At 40.2% G+C, this 10,604-nt stretch overlaps 1 protein-coding gene and 1 long non-coding RNA gene across 7 annotated transcripts in view; both read left to right on the top strand.

The window, feature by feature from the left end:
* The window catches only part of TMCO3 (transmembrane and coiled-coil domains 3), a 30,405-nt gene continuing 19,949 nt past the window's right edge, over positions 149–10,604 (top strand). For 3 of the 6 annotated variants that reach the window (XM_021414709.1, XM_021414730.1, XM_021414720.1), the window contains exons 1-5: positions 150–295; positions 2,008–2,550; positions 6,005–6,184; positions 9,094–9,285; positions 10,108–10,236. In XM_021414709.1, coding sequence (XP_021270384.1) covers positions 2,104–2,550; positions 6,005–6,184; positions 9,094–9,285; positions 10,108–10,236 — 948 coding nt within the window. In that variant the 5' untranslated portion in view covers positions 150–295; positions 2,008–2,103. Of the gene's footprint in view, positions 296–2,007; positions 2,551–6,004; positions 6,185–9,093; positions 9,286–10,107; positions 10,237–10,604 lie in introns of all 6 variants that reach the window. The other 3 variants (XM_021414699.1, XM_021414688.1, XM_021414695.1) reach the window with 3 other exon arrangements.
* On the top strand, positions 2,557–5,872 carry LOC110407274. The gene is made up of 2 exons (XR_002443839.1): positions 2,557–3,153; positions 3,780–5,872. It is a non-coding gene; the product is annotated as an uncharacterized LOC110407274 (long non-coding RNA).

The following is a 10,604-nucleotide window of genomic DNA, read 5'->3' as shown; positions in this document are numbered from 1 at the left end:
CCGGCAGCGGTACGGCCGGAGCGGGGACTACAACTCCAGTCGTGCACCGCGCTGGGAGCTGCCGGTGTGGGGAGGGAACGGCTCCGTCCTGCGTCTCCCGGCGCTCCCGGACTACATTTCCCACGCGGCCTTGCGCTTAAAGGCGCCGCGCCGGCGCTCGGCCCCCGGCGCAGGGCGGATGGGCGGCCGCTGCGGGCCGGGCGAGGCTGTCGGCGCGCGGGGCGCTGTCCTGTCGCTCCGTGCTGCGGTCTCGTCCCGGCTGCTGCCGGCCCCGCTCCGTCCCTCCCTGCCGCAGGTGAGCGCGGCGGGCGGGCAGCGGCCTCCTTCCCATTCTTCTTCGCGGCCGCCGTCCCGGTACCGCGGGGCGCACAGAGAGAGCGCGTAGTGCCCGGCCGCTCCTCGCTGCTCCCTTCCTCCCCTGCTCGCCCCCGAACCGCGCTCAGGCGGGTGCGGGCGCGGGGCCTCGGGGTGCAAGAGAGGGCTGGGCCTGGGGGTTGGGTGGTACCGCGGCGTGTCCGGGGGGATGGGAAACAGACCGCCTCGGGACGGCTCCGGGGGTTCTCCTACGTGGTATCAGGGAGAGGTTCTGCACCAGAGGGCGGTGGGCATGGAACAGGATGCGCAGGGCAGTGGGCACAGACCTGAAATGCTAGAGTTCAAGGAATATCTGGACAGTGCTCTCAGGCACAGGGTTTGGATTTTGGGTGGTGCTGTGTGGAGCCGGGAGCTGGACTTCATGGGCCTTGTGGGTCCCTTCCAGCCCGGGATATTCCGTGATTCTTACGTGCTTCATTGACCGTCTTCTAAATGCGGTGTCTACTGTGTGGTTTTAGAATGCCACTCTTCAGTGACAGGCACATGTTATGTGTAGCTTTGTGTAGGGGGAGTTGGCTTGTTTTTAAATATTGTGAGCTGTTTTACAGTAATGTCAGTGGTCTTTCTCTTGTGGGCACTGAGAGGTGGAAATTGATTCTTCTTGAGTTCTATCCTGCTTGGATAAGTTGTGTAGTTTAAATATGCCCTTTGAAATAGTTTCTGGGAAATTAACTTATGAACGATACTGATTTTAAGTGTTCTATAAGTCTATTTTAAAATCATGAGGACCAATATAGAGTTGAAATAATGCCTCCAGACCACAGTCTTTCCCACTGAGGTCTGTGATCTGAACAGACAGTGCACAGAAGTCCAGGAAGCTCTGTTCATGTTTTTTTCATAGACTCCTAGAATGGTTTGAGCGGGAAGGGAGCCTTAAAGGCCATCTAGTCCAACTCCTCTGCAATGAACAGGGGCACCCTACAGCTTGATCAGGGTGCTCTGATCTCTGTCCAGCCTGACCTTGAGCATCACCAGGGATGGGGCATCCACCAACCTGTGCCAGTGCCTCACCACCCTGATCATAAAAAACTTCTTCCTTATATGCAGTTTAAATCTCCCCTCTTTTAATTTGAAGCCATTTCCCCTTGTTCTTTTTTCACTGTAGAAATGTTTCTTTCACATGCATAATGTATAACTTAATCTCTTCCAGTTAAGATTTGTTTTGTTATGTTTTGTGTAATTGAATGTGTTGATGCTTCTAAGACTGCATAAACCACAGTTGGATATGATACAGTTTTTTAGGATAGGTTTCAAAAGCTATGAGAAGTTTACTGATATGAAGGAAGAATGCATTCCGGTGCTGGGTTGAAGTACAACCAGTGGCATCATGGCATAATATTTTTAATGACTTTTCTTTAATTTAAGAAGTACAAATGAATACCATGTGAGACGATTAAGCATTCTGTTCGGTGTTTTTAAAACAAGATAATCTCTAGAAAATAGGCAAGGAGAAAACAAAATCGTATCAATGACCTTGGGCTGTTTCTCAGTTTTGCTCACATTGACTGAAGAAGGCTATCCACATTCTTTATAGGTTGCAGTGTAGAATGCAGTCTTTGGTTTGTTTTATAATTTGTTTATCCAGTGGCTCAACATGACCATATTTGATAAATGATTGGTACTGTCTTGCAGCACGGTGTGTGTACTGAAGATGCAGAAACCATGTAGCAGAAAGCTCTGAGCAGTTGCGGATTATCAGTTCCTCCCAACAGCAGTAAAAAGTGAAGAATGAAGGTGCCTGGATTTATTTCCCTATGGACGTTGACTTCAGTCCTTTGTGGCCAGTTAGGAAATACTGCGGAGCATGAAGATGTAGTAAAGCATGCAATCAAGCTGCATCGTGGGAAAGGAGCTGTTGTTACTCAGCGAAAGCAGTGGGTGATGGAGAGCTGCAGGAAACTGTCTGGTCTTCTTCGCCAGAAGAATGTTGTTCTCAACAAATTAAAAAACGCTATAAGAGCGGTTGAGAAGGATGCTGGGCTGTCAGATGAAGAGAAACTTTTTCAGGTGCATACCTTTGAAATTTTCCAAAAGGAGCTAAACGAAAGTGAAAATTCAGTCTTTCAAGCAATCCACGGCCTCCAGAGAGCTCTACAGGGTGATTACAAAGATGTTGTAAATATGAAAGAAAGCAGTAGGCAGAGACTGGAAGCCTTGAGAGAAGCTGCAATTAAGGTTAGTTACTCTCCACCCCCACTGTGGCTATTACTAGAATAGTAATATTTTAATTTCATTATGATACTTTTTCAGTCTGTTCTATAAAAATAAGTAGATCTACATGAAATTGCAGGTTTACATTTTAAAATAGTTTTTGAATAAAATTAGCTGTATTTGTTCTCATTAGCAAAATTAGAGTTCTGGAATAAATGTGAAAATTTAGTAGCAGCCCACAGTTATTTCAAAACAAAGCCAAGCATAATCACGAGACCCACATCAAATACTGCGTTAAAAGAAGACAAGAGGTGAGTTTGCACACAGCAGAGTTGTACTGTGTAAATGACTGGAATTGTCAGAATGGAAATAAGGCAACAAATTCACCAAATACTAAATGTTTTTTCCACTTCAGATGAGTATTGCTCAACCCAAACCTGCCATTCTGGCAGAACAGCTTCTTTATTTTCTGTACTCATTTGGATGTGAGTAAAATGGAGATGCGAAATACTGGTGACTGGATTTTTTTGGTCTTGGTGTAGTATTCCTAGCCTAAGAAGTGCAGGTTTGGAAAATAACATCTGCAAGAAAGAGATGGCTGAGGGAACTTCACGGAAAAAAGTATGGGTGAGTAACAGGAGAGCTCGAGTACTTAATGGAAAGTTTGGGTTCCCAGGTCAATGCAGACCTGTTAGGTCTTGCACAGTCTGGTACTGAATGTGATAGTGCTCAGAGCATGTACTGAAAGTCGCCCATTGAGAGAAAATGTTGTTTGGTTGACTTGGCATTTAAATTACTTGTTTCCTAGCCTCTGCCCCTCAACCACTGAAGAAAAAATGCTAGGAATTTTCTTTGCATCTTCTCTTAAAGAAGAGGCTGAAGTAGTGAAAGGGAACAAAAGGAAAAAGTGTAATTAGGCTATAGTGAGCAGAGAGGAGAACCTAGGCAGCGCAGCTGCCTGAGATGCATGCAGACCTTATCAGGTCTGTGCTAGGGAATGCAGCGAATGGTGAGAGGAAAGGCTGTTGAGAGAAGAAGTTAGGATGCAGTCTGAGGAGACTGGAGCAGTCTGTGCAAACAAAGACTGGATTATGATAAATTTGGTAACGAGTGGCTTGGCTCCATATGTGTTCCTGTGACTCAGTATGACTTTGATATTAGCAGTTAATGGTAGTGCCAGCTTCTGCTGCATAGAAATGTATGTTGCTACATTCTCTTTTTTTTAACTTTTTTTTTTTTTTTTTTTTGCGCAGAGTTCTTCACATAGCAGCAGTGAAGCCATCCATAATCTTTTGTCTCATTTACCTAATTCTTGGCAACAATATAATTGTAAAACAAACAGAGATCTGTAGTTGAGCTTGAATGTTGCTTCTTCATTTCCCTCATAAAAGGAGGCTTCTGTGTGTAGTACTGTTTTAGAGGTGTGTCCTGTCAGAGCCTAACTTTTGCAGAGGTGGATTATGTAGGCTTTTTTTGTATATCAAGAGATTTACTCAAGCAAACAGTCTTTTATACCACTCCTTATGCCATTTACGTGATTGTTTAAACAGTATTTGTTGCTCTAACCTTGTGATTTACTTTATAATGTGCAGTAAAAGAGGAGGCAATGGGCAAGTGCGTGCCAAAGATGAAAATTACATATGTGGAGTAATTTTTTGTGTTCAAAAGATGTTCACACATCAGGTCCAATTTTGTTCCAGTATGTTTTTGTTGTCATCATATTTTGCTGATTTACTCAAAAGATATTTTTCTAAAGAATGGAAATGAATGGATTGATGATGGTTGAATGGAAAATACAGGTGACTGTAGAGGATACAGAACTCACTCATTCACTTTATTTCTGCTGAGTTCATGTAACTGAAAATTGTTAGTATCAGAATATGTATGTGATACATTTTGTCCTGGTTCTGCTGCTGGGAAAGAGTATGACAGAGTCATTCACAGCAGGGAAATGTTGAAGACTGCTTCTGCCTGACTTTGCTCAAGGAAATGTGGGGAAGTTCTGGAAGAAGCAGTAAAATCTTACCTACTTTCTATCTGCTTCAAATTTCTTGGGTGCCCACTACTTTTTCATCGATGGAAAAGACAAGCACTGCATAGGTGCACCCTCCTCTGAATTTACTTTTTTTCATCTGTTATTAAATAAACAGCAGAGAGCAGTAATGCTACTTTCTTAACTAGTGTTGCCTTCCCTTTGCTCATATTGCTAGGTATTCCCATCTCGTGCTTAGTACAGAATCTTTGCGTGTATTACCTTGCTTAAAACACTGTTTAGCATGTACTTTGTGATCAAACGTCCAATACTAGCATGAAGTGTGGAACAGTGTTTGCACTGGGATTGTCCTTTGCATCGTGTGTAGCAAGGTGTTTGAGAAAACATTTCCTCCCCATCAGCACCATTCTCAGTTACTGTCCCATTCAACAGCTATGGCAGTAGCCCGCAGGTAAAAAGCAGATTCCACTTCAATCAGCAACAAATACTTTTTCTTCAATCAAGGAACTTGCAATTAGAGCCAGATTGTTTCACAGCTCTTATACCTTGCTGTTCAGAGAAAGCAAACCTGCTCCTTATTTGAGGGCAGAAACTCTAATCCTTGTCAACTCCACCTCGAATTCTAAGTTGTTGACTGAGGAAAGAGTCCACTTCTCACACTGGCTGGAAGTTTTACATCTTTTAAATGACGTCTGCTAGCAGAGAACAATAGTTAGACAACATCTTGCCCTGAGGCTGTACAAGAGTGAGTGACTCTCTCTTGTGTGTTGCATAAGCAAAGCTGTTGCCATTGGTCCAAACACATTAGCAGTTAGATTTTTCCTAACTAGAGTTATTTTAGGAACTGGGGACCTTTCATCATTCCATTGTAACTATGGTAATTCTAAACACCAGTAGACAAGAAATACAATTCTGTGATTTCATGACAACCTGGAGTATTCATCTGAAAAAAATAATCTGTCAGGATTATTTTTTTTAAAAGGGTGAAACACAGTTATAGACTGTTCTGAATGTACTGTTGTCTTGGTATTAAGGAATTGTTTGAATTATATGCGTGTTCTTGCAGGTGTCAAGTGGAAAAAGGTCCATCTACAAATGTGCATGGAGATGGGAATGCTTCATTTAATCCTGCATAGGTGCTTAGGACCATTGTAGATGCATGTACGGGGAAGGCAGACAAAACCAAAGGGAGAACTATTGTCTATCTGATCTCTAGCTGGGTATGGCAGTGCATCAAAAGTGGAGTTTGAAACTTTTGTTTTCAAGCAACTGAGTCTGACCTAGGGATTAGTTGTGTTCCTTATCCCCTTACCCCAGTTAAGACCGGTACAATAAAAACAGTCTTCAAACACCGATACAATGTCTGTATTGCTTCTGCAATTCCATTGGTAAGATGTTTTATGTCAAAAGAAGCATGCATTAATGTCAATGTTTTGCTGCTTAAAGCCCTGCCTAGTGCTTTATCGGTGTTTTAAAATTCAACAGGAAGAAATGGAATACGTCGAACTCTTAGCAGCGGAGAAGCATCAGGTTGAAGCCCTTAAGAACATGCAGCATCAAAACAAAAGCCTGTCAATGCTCGATGAAATTCTTGAAGACGTCAGAAAGGCAGCTGATAGACTGGAGGAAGAAATAGAAGAGCATGCCTTTGATGACAACAAATCTGTAAGTGAGGTTTTGGACTGCCTTTTCATTCATGTGTATTTGTATTTATGTTGATATTTGCATTGTAGGGGTATTTGTCTTGTATTAGTTGTTAGAATTGTAGTCACTACTTTGAAAAAACAGGAAAAAAAGCCTTTTGGCTCTACATCTGTTTTCACTTCCTTTTCAAGAGAAGAAATCATTTAGTAGTGGAATAGACGCTCATTAAGAATGAGTAAGCGGAAATCATTATTCTTTTTGTTTTAGATTTCTCTCCTTTGTTTTGGAAGTAATCCCCGTAGCTACCACTTACAGTGACAAGTATATTCAATCTCACTGAGACAGCTCATGGGAGTTACTACAGCTCTGATGGTGGTAGGGACTGTGATATTTAGACTTCACGGGATATGGAGTTACCGTGTTAAGTATAGTCTCCATTTTTATTTTTCTCTTTCATTTTGTTGAGAAAGTTATGGGTGAACAAGAATCCTTGCAGTTAGTTTTCACAACCTGCAATAAGATGTATTCTTCAAGGAAAGGACTTCCACTTCTGACTTTCTCTGCTTTTAGCACCATTTGCCTTGTTCTTGGTTTCTGTGTTGCACGATGGGCAGTGTTCCTCAGGTAAGGCTGTGTGTAGTCTGATCTGGGAGTACATCAGTTTATTCCAGTGTCCCACTGTGTTTTTCTGAGATTCAGACCCTCCATTGGTCCTTTTTATATAATCTTGGGTTGCAGTTTTATTTGGCTTCTTCGTTTTAAAGATTTTTGTCGATTTACAGGTTGTCTTATAAGACAAATGTAGCTCATGAATTCTGCTGAAGAGGAAAAACTATTGCTCTATTGGAAAGAGTCATGCCGGCTTTGTGATTGTACTCTCTTGAGGGAAAATAAAAGTAGCTTTTTGTCTACACTGGACAGCTGCAATTATACCTCCAGGTAATCCTACCTAGCAGGACAGACAGAGTAGGGAAGAGCTTGCTAGAGTGCCCTCTTCTGTTACGCTAGGATATAACAGCCGATTTTAGAGAGCAGTAGTGTTCATCTGCAATAGCTGGTCTTTGAGGGGGAAAAAACAACATATTCTTTTTGTCCAGTGTATCTCTTTTATTTTTTGTCTTATGTCTCTAGTCATGAAACAAGCAAAAGGAATAATGAAATTCAAACTAGAGGACAATTTACATCTCTATCTTTGTAAGGAGCGTCTAGCATATTTTCTCTTAAGCTAAAAGAGAAGAGAAAAGAAGCTCTAATAGAATCATCAGCAATCTGGTTAGGGATGTAAAGGCTTCTGTTAAAGATATATTCAAATAGAGATGTATAATAGATAAAAAAAAAATGGAGGGAAAAAAAGAAGGTGAGCTAACCTACTTCATAGAAAGCAACGATATTTTTGCACTGTTATGTAGAACGCCCATTCAGAAATTGTTGTATTAAGAAATAAAATCCTGAAAATAACTGTTTTGTCATTGTGTCCCCCAGTTTGTTAGTATTTTTTCAAAGCATCTCTGAACCTATGCTGTCTACTGTTGCTCTCATAGTGGAGTCTATCTTTTGTAAAAGCGAAAATGCACCATAATATCTTCACAACGTATGATTTATAATTATATTACACACACAGAAAAGGATGTTTTTCGTGATTGTTTTAATCTTCCAACATATTCCTAATATTGTTTCTGCACCAGACTGAACTTTACTAGATGGTGAATGTATTTATCCAGTCACATCACTTTTTTATGGTCTTTGATATAATTTAAATCTTGATACAGAGAAGTTTGGTTAGATTCTATTTACGCGGCTACCAAGTACAAAGGAACATTTAACAAACTGTATGAATTTAGAATTCCAGATCTTCAAAGTAGATGATTTGGTGCTGGTGTACTTCATAATGTAATTTTGTTTAGTGAATGTTATCACTGATCTCATAACTACACATTCCCAAGATGATACTAGAATAGATGTTGCCTTACTGATATTTCAATTTTTAGGTGAAATCATTGTCGTTTGCGAGATGGGGAGACTGCACTAAACAGTTAACTAATTCTCACGTGAAAATCAGTATATTTTAAATTGTGGAGCCAGCATTTAGCAGTAGGCTCTATGCTCTGTTTTGGTTTTCCTCATAGTGGCAACAAAGTTCTGGAGGAAGGGGTTGGGAGTGTAGGTAACAGAAAAGCAACAGGATTGGGAACCTATTGTGTATGCTGATTAGAAACAGTTCTTCGTGAATGCTGACTGTAGGGAAGCCTTTCTTCTTTGTTCTGATACTGTGAGAACAGTTTGCATGTATGTGACATGCAGCTGCTCCTGCTTTCTCTCATCAGCTGAAAACATGAAAACGTGCTTTGGTCTCTTAGACTTGGCAATGGGCGCTTGATTCTGCAATGCAAAATAGCCTGGTAAGTGGGGAGCTTAGGGAAGTGAAAGTGGAATAGACATAAAGAGGCAGGTTGTAGGCAAAAAGAGGGTAAAATACAACTTTCATAATTTATAAAAAGGAAATGGTCACCAGCCTCTCATTCCAACACTGAAAAATGTTGATGTCTTGGTTAGATATATTATACTTCTAAGTAGTTCTGCAAACTTCAGAATTTGTTTCAGTTTCCCACACGGAATTCTACGGCTTTGAAACCCCATAATTATATTTTTTCTTTATTGGACAGCTTGGCTAAAGAGGCATAGAAAATTAGTCTGGAAAACCTCTCATTGATTAAAATGAAAAGCAAACGTAGCATTTTCAGCTATGAACATCAAGTTTTGATAAACAGGCTGAAAAGATTTCTATAAAAAGAAACTGCAGTATTTTTAGTCAATGCGAACACCTTCTGGAGCAACTTCAAGCACAGCTGATAGTCTTCCTTGTTAGTGTACACTTCATAGATACACATCTTCATTTTTGTTTTTCTTTCTTTTCTTACTTTTTCTTACAGGTAAGAGGTGTTAACTTTGAAGCAGTTTTAAGGGTGGAAGAAGATGAAGCCAACTCCAAAAGAAATGCTTCAAAAAGAGAAGTAGAGGATGACTTAGGTCTTAGTATGCTCATTGATTCCCAGAACAATCAGTATATCCTTACCAAGCCCAGAGATTCAACCATTCCTCGTGCTGATCATCATTTCATAAAGGTGATAATTTTAGAGACGCTCTTGTCATTCTTTTTGATAAGACTTACTCCCATCAGTTTGTATGCTGCTAGTGTTTTATTGGGTTGAATACAATTTATGCTTTTTTGATTTTATTTTTTTTCCCCTATAAAGCTACCCCAGCATTCATTATTTTCCCCTTTTCCTTGTGATCTGGCCAATGTAATCCTAATGCTAGCACAGTCTTCACAAGATCTGTGATGATACCACATAGCTGCTCTCTGTTTGTATTTGACTTAATTTGTTGCTCCTTTGGGGCTGCATCCCTTCTCTCTGACTGCACGGTGTTAAAGCAAGCTACTAGTTTACCTGGTAATCCACTTGCTTATTGTCACTACAGAGAATTTATATATTCATGTACTGTGGTGAAGGAATGGGAGCTGCAGAGTGCATCAGCATGTTATTGTATTTGTTCTTCATGACCAATAACTGGATTGAGAATTTTTTTTAAAACAAAATGGATCTGTTTCTCTATTTTGTTTTAATGCAAATTGTCAGTCTCTCCAGCAGCCCCTAGTTAACTGTATACCTTCTATAATGTATGTAAATATTAAGTTGATCAGAATTCCCCCAAACTACTTATTACTTAAGTGTTAGTACCTCAAATGCTTCATCTGCAAACTGTAGTGCTTACACCTTCAGCTATGTTCAGGTAAGTTTACTGAAATTTTGTTTTGTTTTCTCAGGCAGTATTCTACATTTAATTTTACAGTGCCACTTAACTTTTGAAGGGTAATAGTCTTTAATTTCACCACTGATTTGTGTATCCTTTATACTAACACACTTGTAAATTTTACATATTAGGATATTGTGACGATAGGAATGTTGTCTTTGCCATGTGGCTGGCTATGCACAATGATAGGATTGCCAACTATGTTTGGGTATATCATCTGTGGCGTACTGCTAGGACCATCAGGATTAAATAGCATTAAGGTAAGTGTGCATGTTGTTTCTTGACTGCATTTATCGAAATCTTTATCAATAGTTTTAAAAAATGGTATGTCTGACTTCCAATGCACATGTTTAGAATAGTGGTCTGGGGTGCATTAACAAATTGTTGAGCCAACAGGCTCAACAGAATGGATGCTAAATATGTATATTACATAAATATCCACGTAATTGCCTAGAAATTACTATCTTCACAACCTCTGCTCTTACATGGACTCTTATCGAAATTGTCTGTTGGGCTCAAAAGTAAAATGAGTGGAAATTGTTTGATTTTTTTTCCTCAATCTCAGATTAGAAAAAAAGACGGAAAAACACACTTTCAAAATTCCATGTTCTAAAATTGAAAATTAATA

This window comes from Numida meleagris, chromosome 1, assembly GCF_002078875.1.
Source record: "Numida meleagris isolate 19003 breed g44 Domestic line chromosome 1, NumMel1.0, whole genome shotgun sequence".
Lineage (NCBI taxonomy): Eukaryota > Metazoa > Chordata > Aves > Galliformes > Numididae > Numida > Numida meleagris.
Note: the sequence above shows the minus strand (reverse complement) of the source record. Positions and strands in the feature narration are given on the sequence as shown.